This window comes from Pundamilia nyererei, unplaced genomic scaffold, assembly GCF_000239375.1.
Source record: "Pundamilia nyererei isolate P.nyererei 1_Seehausen unplaced genomic scaffold, PunNye1.0 scaffold00058, whole genome shotgun sequence".
Taxonomy (NCBI): domain Eukaryota; kingdom Metazoa; phylum Chordata; class Actinopteri; order Cichliformes; family Cichlidae; genus Pundamilia; species Pundamilia nyererei.
The window spans coordinates 1641911-1659452 of NW_005187459.1; the positions used below are offsets into that span (position 1 = coordinate 1641911).

Sequence of the window (17542 nt, forward strand, 5' to 3'; positions counted from 1 at the left end):
ACAGGCAAGGCACTGAAATTAACTTAATATAATAACATTTCAACAAATGCTCTATTTCTTACACAAACACAGTCTGTACGGCTGAATCTCTGCAGCTGTGCTTCTGTGCTGACTTTACCCTCTGCAGTTTGTCTGCAGTTTGTCTGCAGTTTGTCTGCAGTTTGTCTGCAGTTTGACGCATTTACGTACTGTGTCCAAATTTGTACACGCAAACGTTTCATGTCAATCGTGTGGTCTCTCGCTCTCGTGTCCAGCCCTTTTTCATTCTCATGTATAGTTAAAAACATCCGCCATAGCTCCATCTTGGTCTTGACTAGCCTCGGGTAGTCCACCAATGATGACATTATTTATTCAAAGCCTAACTCTTTCATCTTGCCTGCTGTTTCCGTGGAGCAAATGTGAGTTCCTGCCCCATCTTTTGTATTCAAAACTAAAATACGCAAAAATTAAAAAAAATTAAATAAAGTAAAACACACTAAATGGTAAATGGTAAATGGCCTGCATTTGTATAGCGCTTTTCTAGTCCCTAAGGACCCCAAAGCGCTTCACACTACATTCAGTCATTCACCCATTCACACACACAATCACACACTGGCGATGGCACTAAACTAGCAAGAGCACACAAGCTGATGTCAGTGAGGTTTTTCAGTGATATTTTCTGTCAGCTGCAGAAAAAAAAATATCATGCTGTTTAAAGTTTTTTATTTGTTCAGTGGTTACAAAGCATTGTGGCAGAAAAAGGTTGTTTCATCCCGCGCAATCTCTCTCCAGTAAACATCTGCTGTGAACACAAATTTGCATCACCAGTATTTGAAAAAGCGAACTTAGCTATAGCTACCTGATCTCAGATGTGCTGTTTATGAGTCTATGTGAAAAATACCTCAGATGAACAACAAGCTTCTGTTTTTTTTAGGCAACTACATACATTAAAAACAATCCTCATGTGTTCTTGAAGTTTAAACACAAAACAAAGTCCAGAGAGCTTCTGTCATCTGCATCAATAAACTTTCCAAACTAAGTCCCAGCTGTCAGAAGGTTGACTAAAGCTGATCTTTACGTGATTTGAAAATCCACCATCTGTAAGGTAATTAGGCTCTGTACTGATTGCTGTGGGTAATGACAAGCTAGACCCAGTGTGAGAGGAAATGAGGATGCACAGCAGGGGGATAACACACAGAGCAGAGAGAAGCTGAGAATGAAATGTGACTCCCTGTTGCAATAAATCTGTCTGTCTCCGTCTTTGAATAACTCTCCCATTTCTATCACTCTAATTTCCATTATCTATCCTTCACCAGATCTCCCAATGTTCTTTTTGCTGCCCTACCTCTTTGCTTTCCTAACTTTCAGATCTCGGCATTGACGTCAAAGTGAATTTGAGTATGTGTAATACAGCCAAGAGAGAGAAACTCCAGACTGCTGCTGGCATCCTCTACCTCTGTGTTTGTGAGCTCTAATTCTTCACCCATTGCAATATTTCTGTGCATGCTTTTTCCTCCTTTCACATTCACTCCTTTTCTCTTTGGAATCTGAACCACGTCTCTTAGTTTCCTTGTTCTTGGCTGCTCTGGGTGGGTTACCAGATGTCCAAAAGGGGAAACAGAGCTGTCGGTGATGACAGTGATGATGAATGACATGGGTGATCGCTGGCTAGACAGCCAGGACAAATATGGCCTAATGTGAGACAAACAACACCAGTTGGCTATCGTGTATCTGGATTGTGTTATCCAAGGCAGGCAGGTCAACACTAGCTGCTGTTAACTCAACAAATTTCTCTCCACACGTTAAATGGTGTGTTTAAGCTCCTTTGTGAGCAACTTAGACAGAAAAGACTTTCTCCCGGTAACCCTTGCACTGTCATAAACTTCAACATTTAAGCTTTAGGTTTTTTTGCAGATTTTCTGAGCTTGGCTGAATAAATTGGTGGGAGGTCCACTGCTGGAACGATTGGCCACTGTCCTCAATGTTTTCCACTTGTGAATAATCTTTCTCACTGTGGAAGGATGGACTTCAAATTGATTGGATATGGCCTTATTGATGGGTGGCAGCAATTACTTACCTAAGATCACTGCTAAAAACTTCCCCTCTCAGCCAAACGCTTCAGTCCTGCAGACTGCCAAAACCACTGCCTTTATAGAGGTTCTCAAATTCACTGATGAGCAAATAATCAAATTTATTAGCAGGAGCTAGTTGCTACTTACCCTCTTAACTGTTATGAAAGCAATAAGGGTGCTTTTCACACAATGCTTCTGCATTTTGGCTTAATTTGTATTAAATAAACAATAGCACACTGTAATATGTCATATATTATTGTTCATCTGAGGTTGCATATACTCAATTTTCAGAAGTGGTATGGACCAGATGATTTTTATGAAACGCTTACACTGAAGTTCACATGTCCAGTTAAGCACTATGAAAAGCCTCATCTTAGTTATTATACCACAGCATGTATTTTTAATTTCTCTTTGATATTTGGGCTGATTGGGTCCTGATGAATGTAAAAACAAAGAATTACCAGATATTTTTTTTACCTAATTTTTGTTTCTAAGAAAAATGAGAGCCACATATTCGTTTAAAATTTTGATAGAACAATAGCAGTATAATGTCGTCGTAAGTGGATATCAGGCCCTTGTAGAGCAAAATTGAGTATTTTGGTCTAAATAACCCAAAATGTGATGTCCACATGTGTGGACGCCAGGTACTAGGAAGTTAATGGTTAATGTTTAATATAATACGTTACACTGAAAAGCTAATGGAGCACATCTACTCTGCTGCATATGTAATCCACATTTGCATTTTATTGTTTGCACTCACTCACCTCTCGGTACGCTCTCCACTCTGCAGGTTGAAAAGCAGAGAGGGGACAATCTTGTCCATGTGCTGAGGGTCCCAGATATTGGCCTGCAGTTCATCATTGACTGTCTTTCTCACCACACCCTGAAGACCCTTGATACCTGCCATGCGGATCCTTACAGCAACAATCACACACGCACACAGAAACCATCTGACTGGTTACTCGGCCTATAAATAGGTAACCATATTTAGGAAATTATATTTGCACCTAGCTTTGTTATTTGAATTGCTCTGTTTTTTATTCTTTTGTTTTTTCCATGTCAAAGTTATATTTGATTTGTCAAACGATTTTACAGTCTATTTTCAGCAATAGAAAGCAATGACTTAAGATTTCTTTTTCTTTTTTTTAAAGTGTACAAAAGAAAATGTCCAAAAAAGGAATAAAAACTAAAAATAAACACTACCCATGTAGACTCAGAATAGCACTTATTTAACAACTCCATCTCTACTGCAGTCGAGCGTCTCTGTTACGTACTTGGTGCGGATGTCTGGGTCCTCATAGCCTGAATGGCACATCTCACTGAAGCGGGACACGAAAAAGTCATAACTGCGGTGGTACGATGGCGTATCTTCTTCTATGTTGGCAAATTTTACAAACTAACGACAGAAGAAGGTAAGACAGGGGGGGGAAAAGACATCCAGTTTTAATAGCATACAGATACACTTCAGCCTAAAAGATTTACAATAATATGCCCATTCCTTAAAAAGCCCAAGCCCAATAACCTGAGATCTGAGTGGTGCATATCTGCTAAATTAAAGCCAAACTAGAGCTCTCTTAACACAGGATTAAAAGTGAAAAACACAGGGCAGAGGGAGGCTATCCCACTGGGCAAGAAAATGTCACCAAGTAAACAGGCTGACATTTAGCTTCACACGACTCTCCAATTAATAGATTATGAAGTGAATTTCTTTAGAATCAAGCCAGATCATGTGAATCAAGAATTACACCATAAAAAGTCAATACAGAAAATCATAATTATGCCATGCAAAGTAACACAGAAGTGTAGCGCTCACAAAGAAAATTAGCATCTAATGACGTCCTTGCTGAATCATTTCCTGTGTAGAGAATGAGTGCATGGAGTGGTTTTTGAAATTTAATGAAGTATCCTTGAAGTATCCTCGCTTCAAATTAAATGAAGCGAGCCGATAACAGTTCCTGTGAAGCCGCTCAGCTGCTGCAGCAATTTACTGCCACAGTTGATTCCTGGTAGCTGCCCAGTGTTACTGGCAGTAATGATGGGCAGCTTCCAGGTATTAATGTATCAACTATGCTGAAACTCTTCTTATTGCTTTCAGTTAGTTATAGAATTTTAGCATAGTGTCCAAAACCAGAGGCAATAGAAAACAGAGAAAACCTCCATCATCTCAATCACAGATTCCAAAGAAATAAAAGCAGGCTGACACAATCAATAGGTCTGGTGCTCAGGGCTGTGTTAGAGATTTCTCAGGAGTACAAGGTTTAGTGAAGGTTTTAGTCAGAGAAACAGAGTGCAACAATATCTGGCCAAGTTTGAGTCCTGTTGTAATAACCTCTTTAATCTTCCTTTTAATTCATTTCTCTCTGACTCTGACCTGCTTCTGATGAGCTACACTGTGCACACAAAGACAGTCAGAAGCTGTATGGCAGCTGCTCATGGTTTTGGCTGGTCTTAATATTTGTGTAATTTATGTCAATTCAATGTAGTTTACAGTTTGTACACATGGTGTCACTTCTGTGTGATTCACACAGAACTAGGGCAGGAACTTTTACATGCTCGGGGCCCTCGTGCTTAGTATACCATGCAGAGGTATAGCGTCATTTATGTACTGAAATATAGTTTTGAATGAACAACTGAAGATCTCAAGCAATGTCCACACTGGAGGCGTCACAGAAAGCCAAGGGCATTTGGCGACTTCAAGCAACTACAGGTAAAACAACCTCTGGAGATGCAAAGCGTGTGTGTGTGTGTGTGTGTGTGTGTGTGTGTGTGTGTGTGTGCGTGTGTGTGAGAAAAGAAGGGGGGCACAGAGATAAACATTTTTATTCCCAGAGGAGTGACTGAAGCAGCTACCAATGAGTGACATATGACCTCGTAGTAAATAAATTATAGTTACCTAGGCAACCAGAACCAGGAATGTCCACAATTGACCAGCCTTTAGTCACAAAGCCTTGTGTGATGAGTGTGCACGTAGCTTTATGGCTCTATAAGAACGGTACAATACAGCCAACTAACAACAACCTGTTTCACAAGCCTGAATTTGACACCTACTGGCAGTACTGAGCACATTTAATACAACAAAATACATCCTGATGCAATAAAACTTTAATTTTGTTTTTGCACATATGTCAGGAAGTCTTACCTAGCCTAGTTCACAGGTCTGAACACCACAGCTTGACAGGTGGAGAGGAAGTTTAATTAAAATAACAAAGAAAAGATCTTTGTTGCACAGTTTACCTGCACCATACAGTTTAGACTTCCCTTTCAAGCCTCATCACTTTGAGATTGTACTCAAAACATATCATGGAGGAGTTTCAAAGTACTTTTCAGTTCAGTGACTTTTTGAAGGTTCTGTTCTGTGTCTTCATGTCTTTGCTGGTGTGTGAATTCAAACATAAAATAACATTGCAAATTATATTATTTGGTAACAGAAATTGTCTCACGGTAAATTAATACACGGGCCTTTTTAAACTCAGTAAAGAGGTAAGCTACTCAGTCTCTGGCCTCACTTGAAACTGTCTTTAGATTCAATTTTCCATTTCATTAAGCATTCTATCATATGAAGCTTTTTAACTTGCGGGTGCGGAGGAGGTCTGTTTAGTTTGTCATGTGCACAGGGCTATGCAGGTCACAGCTACAACCTGGCAGCCAGATTAAATTTTAAGAAGGGCCTGATTTTGTCCCATAGGCATGTGCTCTACATACACACACACACATTATATAATTTTATTTTGTGTGTATAGATAAATTTCTTCTACTTGCTGAGTGTGTCAGGCTTTGTATTTGTGTTTTTGGGTTTATAAATGTGTGCAAGACAGAATGACAGCGACAAGCTAGCATGTCTCATCAGCCTGCACAGATGACTGCAGAGCATCGGCCGTATAGTCTAAAGCTAATCTGATTTCCTTTACGTGTCCTCTCCTGACCCAGCAGACAGTGCTGATAGCTGCTTCCCACATCAGAAGATACTCATCACTTCTCTCTGCCTACCACTCCGTCCCTGAGCTCTGATCTTTCTCAACACAGTATTCTCTCAAGGTTAACATCTCTCGCCTTTTACCATCACGTCAGGAAAGTAAATGCACCCTGTCAATTTCAGATAATACCTCTAAATCCACTCAAATGGGCAGTATTTGCTGCAGCAGGAAAGCTTAGAAACTAAGACACATTAACATCCAACAGCTTGGGTGTGAGAGCATTTCTGTAAATTTATATCACTAAAACAGCTGACTTGTGTCTGAAAAGATAGAACACATTATAGCTAGGCAAGTTTTCTTGATTATTAAATTGTAAATCAACTAAAGAAGTGTCTATGTTTAAAATCCAATAATATAATCTGAATGAAAGGACTAACATCCAGCAACATTGCACCCCTTGATTTGTTTTCCATACTTTTACTATTTTATACTACAGGCACTTAATTCTGTTGTAGATATAAGACAAGTATGCAAACCTATTTTTCCACAAAGCAAAATTGACAGAGAAATGCAGCTACCAGTCTTCTTTTTTTGATTGTTTGTTTGTTTTTGGTGGTTCATTATAAACAATGGGAGTCATCAAACTGATATAATGCAATAGTGAAATCCTGGAAACTCACTGAGTTGGTTCCTAGGATCTGCAGGCTGGGTTTGTCTGACTCCAGAAGCTTGCGCACCATCTTCAGAAAGCTCTCCACAAACAGGTTGATGCTTTGGCAGTGACATGCCATCAGCAGCTGGTCCAGGGCTTCCATGGCTATGCACACATACCTGGAATGGAAAAAGAGAGAATAGAGAGTCACTTTAACCCTGAAGATAAATGTAGTCTGTGCCTGCAAGAAATCAAAATAAGATAAGCTTTCCCAGACAAACTCTGGAGACTGAGCATATTCAGCTGGACTCTGCCAAGTGTAAATATAATCTGTACAGGCTGTTTGCATTTGTGAGAATCATTGCAGGGTGCTCAGAGAAAAACAACTTCACTGGAATATAAAGTAAGTGCAGACTGAACAAACACATCACAACGCATAACCCAAACCAATCGTGTTCTTTTTTATTAAAAACAGACCCATTTTCCTCCATGTCTTGTTGGTTATATTGCGAAGATAGTGACAGTGAGTTTCGAATGTAACGAGGAAACAGGGTCAAGAACACGCACGCAGAATACAAAGAAGGATTTTTACAGCACAGTCTTAAGCGCTTTGATAAGCTCAGATCTTATGCAGAGATCAGAACAAATCTCTTTGATGAAAGGATATTACAAGCACCACTTTTCCTATTACCAACAGCCAAGCCACCTCAAAATCTTCCCAGAATTTTTATGTTACAGCTTCAGTTGTGCTAGATTTAAATAAACTGATATGTGGCAAAGAATAAACACAAAAGACGCACAAACACCAAATGTTTAAGAGACTACAGTTGAAGCTCACCCGTATCTATGCCGAGCCACATCCCTTGACAGCCTCTCAGACAGGTAGGCTCCGATACGGTCCAGCTTCTCTGGAGCTGACAAGGCGTAGAATGTCAGCTTTTCCATGTTGGCCTTGACCAGACCATCCTAGGTGGGTGACAGAGGGAGACGGCAAAAGTGGGACACTTTTGGGGATAATAATTTATAAAATTGTTGTTCCAGAAATGTTTCTCTAATGCAACTGTGTGTGTTTAGTGACAAATATAAATCTATTCATTTCTAAAAAACCCAAATCAATGAGTATAACTAGATCATCAGGTTTTAACTCCTACTTTTCCCCTTGACCTACTTTACTGCTCTTCAGTTTGGTCTGGGGGAAGAGAGAGCTAAAAACACCAACAGTCCTCTGAGATCTCACTTACATTCGGACAAGACCAAAGAAAAAAAAAAGAAAAAGAAGAAAGGAGTGAATGAAATAAAATTTGAAGGTTTTACACATCCGGACAAGACATGAGCGGTGTGTTACAAAAAAGAAAAAGTACACCTCATATTTCTGTAGCTTTTAAAAGTCACAACTGTTTTTAGTCCCTGACAACCTTTGGCCCACTTGTCTTTATAAAAGCGCAGATCTGTTATGGTCCCATCAAAACATTTCAATCAAGTTGAGCTTTGAACTTATACTGGGCTACTGCAACACCTTGATACTTTTCCTTTTCCTCCATTCTGCTGCAGATTTGCTGCTGTGCTTGAGAGTATTGTCCTGATGAACGACCCAGTTTTATTCAAGCTTTAGCTGTCAGACATATGGCCTCATATTCGACTCTAGAATACTTAGTTGCTATACTATAGTTCATGGTTGACTCAATGACTGCTGCAGAGGTCCTTTGGCCGCAAAACAAGCCAAAATCTTCACCCCTCCACCACTGCACTTGATAGTTGGTATGAGGTGTTTGAGCTTGATTTTGGTCTTGTCTGTCCAAAGGTCATGTCCCAGAAGTCGCATGGTTTGTTCAGATTCAGTTCCGCAAACATAAGCTGTTCTGTCATGTCCTTTTTAGAGAGGGTTACCAAGCGTTTTTCTGGTAACCCTGCCAAACAAGCCATACTTGTTCAACCTTTTACTAATTGTGCTGTCATGAACTTTAACATTTAAATTTGCTAGAGTCTGAGATGGCGGGGGGAGGTTGCAGGAGGGGTGTCTGACAGTCTGACTTTGAGATGATACGATATCCACTGCTGAGAAGTTTGGAAACCACCCTGAAAGCTTTCCACTTGCGAATAATCTTTCTTCCTGTACAATGATGAAGTTCCAACTGTTGGCAAATGGCTTCATTCTCATTACTTCTCCAAGGTAATTGCTGGTGTCTTTCTTTCTTTGCTTTGTGTTAGCAAATTTCCACAACTTAAGACAACATGATTTTTATTGTCTTGATACATAAAACCTTAGAACTGGAAGAAGGTGTAATTTGTTTTTCTCAATATTGTACCCACATTAACAGAAAAAAAAGTTACTTTCATAGACACTGTATAAATGAAAATGGGTAACTCTCTGTAAAATGATAAATCTTGTGATGAAGACATGAGCACCAGTGGAACTACTTATACAACCCAAGCATCCTGTACATAATTGTTCCTTTTATTGTTATAAGTTATGCATATAATTTGCCATTTACACGCACAAAAAAATAGCACATCACAATATGTTCAAAACAACTCACTCACAGTTAGCTGGGGATGTGTCTCTAACCAAGGGACACATTTTAGCAGGATGAACAATAACAATGCCCCTTTTAATGTAAGTGCCTAAGTGGTAATGTCACAGCATGCACAAAAACAGGATGCAGTCATTGTTTTTATATATATGAATTCAATCTAAGAGAGCACATCTGCTGTCATACCTGCGTACGAAGAATGCGCTACCAACTACCATCTTCTTGAAATTAGTTTAATGAGCAATAACCAGTTTGACTGTTAAGTTTACCTACAAACATGGCTTCTCATCCAAACCATCAACACAATTTTTAAGAGAAGACAGAAAAAAGCACCAGTGAAATTAGTAGCTTTTTTTGGTTGCTACATTTCAGAATTTTCCAGTTTCACTACCCAGCCACTGCACATTTACAAATTAAATAGGACCTCAATTCTTTTCCAAATTTATTTTTTAGCAAAGACAAGTAAAAAAGAAAACAAATACATACAAACCTAAGAATACATTGCTATATTTAACTTCTTTACCATCAAGTATTTCAATAAATGCATATATACACACACATTCACATGCTCACACGATGTGACACAATTTCAAGTCAACATTATCAGACTCCTTAATTATGCCTAATCTGCTGGAGCACCATTAGTTACAGACTCAGCCACTGCAGGTTTCATTTTGGAGCACAATAAGCAGGTGCACAGAGACAAAAAGCAGGGGGGGAAAAAGAGTTAAGTATAACTATGCCGCTGTACTGCAGACCATAGATCTAAAAGGTAAAGTGGGTTACTGCAGCAGCATTGAGGCAGTAATGAAGAGCAAATCAGCTTCTTCGTCTCAGCCCAGATTAATTCCCTTTATGAGTCATCTGCATCAGATCTCAGTAAATCAGAAAAATGGTAGGAAAGATGAGCTTTGAAGAAGGCAGTAGCTCAATATAAATCCTCCTAAATATAAATTGCCATAACTATTTATATTTGCAAGCAAAGCGACCACAGATGGATCCTACCAGCTAAACCTGGCAAAGCTCAATTTTTATCCTTAACGTACAATGACCCCAGTTATTTTTTATCCACAGATACGAAAGCACCAAATGATTTCTATATGTAACTCTACACTATGTAGACGAATGGTATTTGACTTTGACAACATGAGGTATTAATAAAAAAACAGAAAGAGTCACTTCTCACCTCTGGATCTTCTGGGAAGATGTTGTCTACCAGTCTCTTGTACCGAGGCCTGAGTGCCCCGCAACAGCCACAAACCCCTGAGGAAGGAGAAAATGGAGAGGAAAAACAAACACAAGAGAGAAGTGCTCAATTAGGCTTGTGCAGCATGACTGATAGAAATACAATAAATCAGGTCTTTTTCCTTTTTTCTTTTTCTGGTAGTAGTATTAGTCTGCACTCTGTCAGCCAAAGTAATGAGGTAGTCTCAAATCAGCCACATTTCGGTACCGATTCAATGAACACTGCAACAAATGGGCAATAAAAAAGTCATTCCAGTTCAGCAACTAATGACTTCACATTATTGCTCTCACAACAGAAGTAATGGTTGAAAGCTGGAGAAAAATAAGTTACAGAAAATAAACATTAACTTTAACAGAAGTCATACTGACCTGTCGGCAAGAAAGAAAAAAAAACATAACTGCAGCCAGGAAAATGGACAAAATGGATTTGTTCATATTTGTCAACTGACAATAGTCAGGCTGTAATATCATTAATTTAGCAGCATACATAAATATAAACGCATGAACTTACAAATACGTATAGCCTGAGACAAATAAAAAAAAATGTGTACAGTAGAAGGTGACTTCATGTCAGCTTTTAAAGAAATTCCTATACACACAACACGCCTACTTCATGCGGTACGGGTATGGCATAATCACTCAAACTTTTGTTTTTAGCGTTAAAAAGATTTATCAAACCGAAACTTTATGTCACAAAACACACGTCAAATCAAGGCGATTCTGTGGAAAGACACTTCAGGACACCAACATATGGAAGGAATGTGGTCACCAGACAATTACAGTGACAGCAATGCCACGGAGATGAAACAGGCACACACACGCACACACACACACACCTCGCTTTCTCTCAGTCAAGACAGCCTTAAAGAGAATGATGCAGCACAAAGTACGAACTGTGAACAGTGATTTTTTTTTCTGACTTTGCACTGAGGAGAAAGCAAGCCAGGCAGAGAGGCAGAGAGCTGACATGATTGGTTGAGGGAATTCAGCAGTGATGAGTCATAAGGGAGACCCTGTGAAAATGAAAAAGGGACACCCTCCAAAATTCCCAAATTACGCTTTCACCTTTGAAGCATACGTGCATTTTTCCCCCCCATCTTACTTCCTTTAAACTCACCGTGTGAGTTTTAGAGTCATAAAGCTAGACGAAAAAAGTAGGTCATAATGCAGTCAGCATTGCAGGCAAGTAATGAATGGTTCTCTGACACAAATAGAGACAGGAGGTATTTAACGTTTATTAAAAGAAAAGAAAATCAGTGCACTAAGAAAGATTTTCATCTGCCCTTCCTTTCTCCCAACGTCATCTTCTTCCCTTTTCTTAACTTAAATTAAAAAGTGGTTATTAATCATTATTGTTGCTGCTGTTACACAGACTGAGCAACGTCTCATGAAATGGCAGTAAAAAAAAAAAAAAACATTCTGAGCACACAGACAACATTATTAGCGGTCTATTTGCTACACCTTTGCAATAATGGCTTCCATTCCATTTATAGACCATCTCCCAACTCAACACCAAGGTAATACATTTTTTTTAAACTACTACCAAAAAAGCTATTTTCTGTTCTTCAAACAACACCATCAACAACACTCTCACGCTATGCCAGAACTGACAAATATGACTTGCAAAATACTTTGTGAAATCCAATAAATAAGAAAAGCCTATTTATTTGGACGTGACAACATTTCCCCTTGTTAAATAAATATAAGTGATTATAATCACCATGCCTTGGTGTTAGCAACGTATCTATTAAGACAAAGACGGGAAATGTAAAGATTTTATGCACTCTTCAATATTTGTTCATAACGAGTCATATCTGTATAATAACGTATTAAAATATTACTTGGTAAATATCAAACACTGATATCAAACTATGAGTGTGTAACACCCACGATATAACCACACAAGATATCGCAATACCATGTTGTATCAATTCTTTCCCTCATCCCTAGTGTCTTTGTTAGTACAATCATGACAGGAAATGATACCTAATTGTGTAAGCAATCATCTTCATTGGGACATGTGTTGCTGCTTGAAAAACTTCCCATCACAAGACGTTGTTGGAAGTCAAATATGTGTGAGAAGAGGTCATGCATTACCTAAGTTAATTATAAATGGACACCTTTCAAGCCTGAAATGTGAGACACCTGTACTCCCAAAGAAACAGGACTATCCAATCTAGAACTTAATTGGCACAACAGGTGGCAAAAATAACAAAATGCACAGTCCACGCTCAAGAATAAATCATCAAACTGTAAAAATCAAGGAAACAAACATCAGCCAATGCACCTGAGTCACTGATGCTATCCCTAACGCTGAGTCCCTTCTCAAGACAAAAGCAAAGCTTTGGGTGGAAAATGATTTATTCCCAAGAGATGTGCATGCATGAGGGGGGTTTTTTTTCAAAGCACAAACATATCAAAGTCACATAGTATAACAACAGAAAAATTAAAAACAAAATATTTTCACACACTTTGTCTTATCTTGCATTTTTGGCCAACCAACTTTTGAAAACAAACACATTTAACATTTTAAATTAATTTCCAGTATTTAAAAAAAAAAAAAGAAAGAAAGAAAATGAGTGTTGAGACTATTTAGACTTCTGAGCACTGCTGCTATAGAGATCGTCATTTAGACCGAGCAACAAGGCTGTGTATCAACATTTAGTAGCCTTCTGCTACATTATCAGTGACCCACGCCTGGCAAGGCAGCTGCAAGAACAGATAAGATGTCCCTAATAGACCTTTTAATAAAGTTATCACTTTGAGTACTAAAAGCACGTTTTTCAAGACTCGTGTCTGCTCTCTAAGTTGTGTTGAACTCGGTAGGAGTTGTCATCCATGTGCTCATCTCAGGGAAGTGTGAGTCTACTCGTAGCACTTCTTCTCTTTCCTCTATCACTTCAAACACTAATGAGGCCTCTGCAACTCTCCCTCCCTTCCTGCACCCACCTAAACTCCATCCACCTCCTGTTCACATCCTTGCTGTATTGGCTCAGGGCATGAGTGTAGGAGTCAACACTGAATTAATAAAAAAAATACAGTGGGTCCCTAGTCTCCAGAAGAAAGGGTACTGGACAGACAGAGAATGGGCAGGAGAATGAGAGAAAGACATATACAGAGATGGGAGTGTGATGGGGGAGGTGAAATGAGATGTGCTGAATGAGTCACAGATTAGTGCTACTTATTGCATCTGCTCTGTCCAGGACAAATCTGTCCTGTCCTCTCTGTCAGCTGCACATAAAAATTTTTGGGGAAAGTCATTTCTAAATAAACTAAATTATGTAATATATTGGCATTTTATTTCACACACCTGTGGTGCAGCATTTGGATATATTCTGCCTTTTCCCTCCTTTTTAAAAAATTGTAACCAGTTCTCTTTACTTCAGTGTTAGATCAACTGACAGCTGAACAGTTTTTTGTAACGACACCAAACAGCATATTTGTTTCTACAACTCAACAAACTTGATGAAAGTGGCTCAAAGGGGCCGATTACACCCACAGGTCTTTATAACATAAAATTAAACTACCGCCATTTAAAACATTTACATATTCTGCTTGCACTCTAATTGTAATGTGTGTACTGCAATACCGCTTCTCTGAGGAAATTTCTCCAGCTGATTTGCTGGCACAGAAATTCCTGTGATGTTTCAAAGTTGTGTTCAGTTTCTGTTATAAGGAATGAGGGCTGTTTTGTGCTTCTGCTAATGATGGGTTAGTTAGGGAGAAAAAAAAACTTAGAAGGCAAAACAAAGTGGGTGCACAATGATTTGGTCGACAGTGGTGAAAAGCACAAAGCAGGGGGTCTCACGACATCCACCCACTCTGTGCTGCAAGGTGACAACACATTTATGGGCTGGACACCGAGCTCCTCCACACAGACTCAAATAAGGAATAAAACCTACACAGCAAACACTGTGAGCAACACACTGACGAGCTTGAAACACAGGAACAATAAATCACTTGTAGCTCTAACACTAATACAACGACAAGGTGAACATCTATCGCTACTAATTGGATGTTAAGCTACACAATCTTCCAGCATGAAGTTATGAGTGGATATATACACACATGTAAGGGTGGGGGGTCACCATCCTTCAAATCGCCACAGGAAGAAGCCAGCCAATCACAATCTATTTTTATCCTCCTAACAATGGGCCGGTACATTAACAGATTACACTCTCCATTTCCCCCAGGATATCAGCTTAACATTTCCACATTAGGGTGAGAGAGAAATGGAGAGAAGGGAGGACAAAACTGCACGTGGAAGTAAGAAAAATAAAGGCAAGCAAAAATACATAGCTACAGAAGACATGTTTTTGCATGATAATAACAATTTTTGAAAAAAAAAAAAAACAGAAAAAAGGAAAAAATCCTCCACCCACTTACACAAACACCATGAGGTGTTAATAACTGCACTGTGGGTTCCCACATATCAGCTGTAGACACTAGTGCTAAATAAAAAAATAAAAAAATAACAGAAATTATCTCAAAGGATGCTACAAAAACATACATGTGAATGCACAAGGTGGTGCATGACGCTTTACGCATCTTGCAGTGTCATCTGCACCTGCTGTCCCAAATCTGCTCTGTTGTGCCTGAAGTCACATGGCGGATAAGAGAGAATAAATACAGTCCTGACACCCAGCAACAACAATATTTAACACACTTAATATCTGCCTGTGTGTATGGAGGTGTGCGTATACTTGGGAAACAGAACTGCAGGTGCACATTCAGACCTCACCTTCACCTAGGGTCATGCAAAGCGGTGGTTTTGAAGGCCAACGCTGACACACAGGCATACAGTGACCTTGCTGTAAATATACATACTTCCCCAAGAAACACATCACTTCTCATGAGGGTTACAAAGCAAGCTGCCCTTCAGGGGTGTCATTACATAAGAGGGAGGGGGGAGAGAGACAAAGTCCTGCTATTTTTACATCAGCAAACATCTTCAAACGTTGTACTCACACAAAGAAATGCAAGCACACAGCAGAATCTGGCAATACGGAGAGCAAACGAGAAACGAGGAGTGCGTAAGCAAATAACAAATAATGAGCAAGCCCAACAACATCAACAGCTAACCAGTATGCACAGACGCTGTCACTGAGTTTGGGAATACTGTACAGCAGATGAGGAGAGGAGCAGAGTACATATCATAGAGAAGAGGGTGACAGCCTTTTGGGAAGTGTGACAGGGAATAAAAATATTTGGGGATGACATAAAAACTACTCAAATGTCCTGCTTATATATAACCATAACACTCCACCATACCTGCCCACCATATCGCTTAGGTATGTTTGAGGTACTGGAAAATATGGAATTTCATAAGGAAAACATCATATACATCAGTTTTTCAGCCAATTAAGCCAAGAGCCAGATTCACAGCACACATTCGATCAGTGTGGGTGGAAGCAAACATGGCTGGTGTAATCCGACCAACACACTGATGGCCAGACCCCGCTGCCAACAAATCTATATAACACAAGCCTGGTCCAACACACTATGAATCCCTGCACAGACACTATAAGCTGAGCACACTGTACAGCCTTCAGTTTGAAGCGCCTGTGTTAAAAATCCACTCCAAACCAAAACCTTACTCCATCAACAGTCTGCAATTCAAAGCAAAGCTGGCTACATTTTTAATTAACACTAATCAATTAACCATATATCAACATGCCTCAGTAACATCAGAGCCAAAATAAATGTCAAAAACCATCTGGGGGATTTCATCAAATCTAAAAATGATCTTATCAGAGCTTTTCTGTTTTTAAAGAAACATAATTTAACACATAGTATCTAAAATACTGAAGAATCATACATATATGAACACAAGGTTATAACGCAAACACCCAAAGTTAACCAGAGTTAGCAAATACTTAATACACTGACAGAGAACACACCCTGTTAACACCAACTATAACAGAAGGAAACATTATCAGTGATAGTTAGGAGTAAATAAGTGTCTATTACCAAACATAAACATCTTCAAAGCAGAGTCCCCGAGTAATCTATTACTGTAATGTAACAGTGAGTATCCTTTTAAGTGTCCAAGTTCTCATAAGGCGCTTTCAGGAGCTGCTACACTCTAGTCAGAACTGCTTTTTAATCGCAAGAAAGCCGAGAAGGAAACATCTTTGTAGAATGTAGGAAAACAGGCTAAACGGCGGATGCCTGATATTACTCACATGTTTACACAGCCCAGAATGCACAGACCAATACGCAATGGAAAAAGGATTGTTAACCTTACCGTACATTAGTCGTGATGTGGAAGTCGCTCACTACGGCCGTTTATGTTTTCTTAATGCAGCTTCAGTTCCTCATGCAGACACACTGCTGTGCCTAGAGGCACTGAAAATGCACACAAACACACGCACCGCTCAGCCTGGGATAAATGCCTGCACGTGTGCTTGGAGCTAAAAGGCATATGAATGTGCACCGTGATTGGTGCAGAGGCTGGCTCGCTGCTATGAGTTACACACGCACAGTCTCCTTGCCATGCAGGCACACACACAGTCATTCACACACTTGCGCACAAAAAAGGGGCTGAGAGGCAACGTCAGAGGAAAGCATGCCGTGATGACCTTGGATTTTCCCATTCTTCTGCAACAGTGCTCCTTCTTAACGGGGGCAGTGCAAATTTTGACATGCAAGCATGCATACAAGCACACCAAACTCACTTATAATCTACCTTTCAATTGCAGAGGGAAAAAAAGGCAAGGACTGACAGAATAAGAGCGAAATGTGCACCACAAAGATGAAAAGGGAGAATACCTCCTTCCCACACAACCCTCTCGTCTCCCTCTCTCCACCCCCTGCCAGCATCACTCTTGCCCTCCTCTCATCATTAATCTTCCCCTCTTTTCTGCTTTACTTAAATTCAGCTTTTCCTTCTGCACTTATGCAACCTTCTGCCACACTTCCTTACAGTAGGAAATGTGCGATTACATAACCATGTGTACTGATATTTGCATAAACAAAAGCAAATAACCACTCCTTTTAATGAAGTGACAGTTTACGTTTTCTCTTCCAGGTTTCATTTTCTAAAAAATAAAAAAAACAGCAGATAAATTCAACAGTAGGGCTGGGCCATATCATACCATTTATGGTAATACAGGTATAATGCTGGGCAACGGTGAGAAAATGAAATAT

The 17542-nt window shown here is 39.5% G+C and overlaps 1 protein-coding gene across 4 annotated transcripts in view; it reads right to left on the minus strand.

Moving 5' to 3' along the window:
* Nucleotides 1–17542, minus strand: part of LOC102195400 (protein EFR3 homolog B) — a 28855-nt gene that overhangs the window by 8041 nt on the left and 3272 nt on the right. For 3 of the 4 annotated variants that reach the window (XM_005734417.2, XM_005734416.1, XM_005734415.2), the window contains 5 exons: nt 10335–10411; nt 7456–7583; nt 6646–6796; nt 3326–3447; nt 2816–2965 (listed from right to left, as the gene is read on the minus strand). In XM_005734417.2, the coding sequence (XP_005734474.1) occupies nt 2816–2965; nt 3326–3447; nt 6646–6796; nt 7456–7583; nt 10335–10411 (628 nt within the window). Of the gene's footprint in view, nt 1–2815; nt 2966–3325; nt 3448–6645; nt 6797–7455; nt 7584–10334; nt 10412–16640; nt 16950–17542 lie in introns of those variants that run through there. The other variant, XM_005734418.2, reaches the window with a different exon arrangement.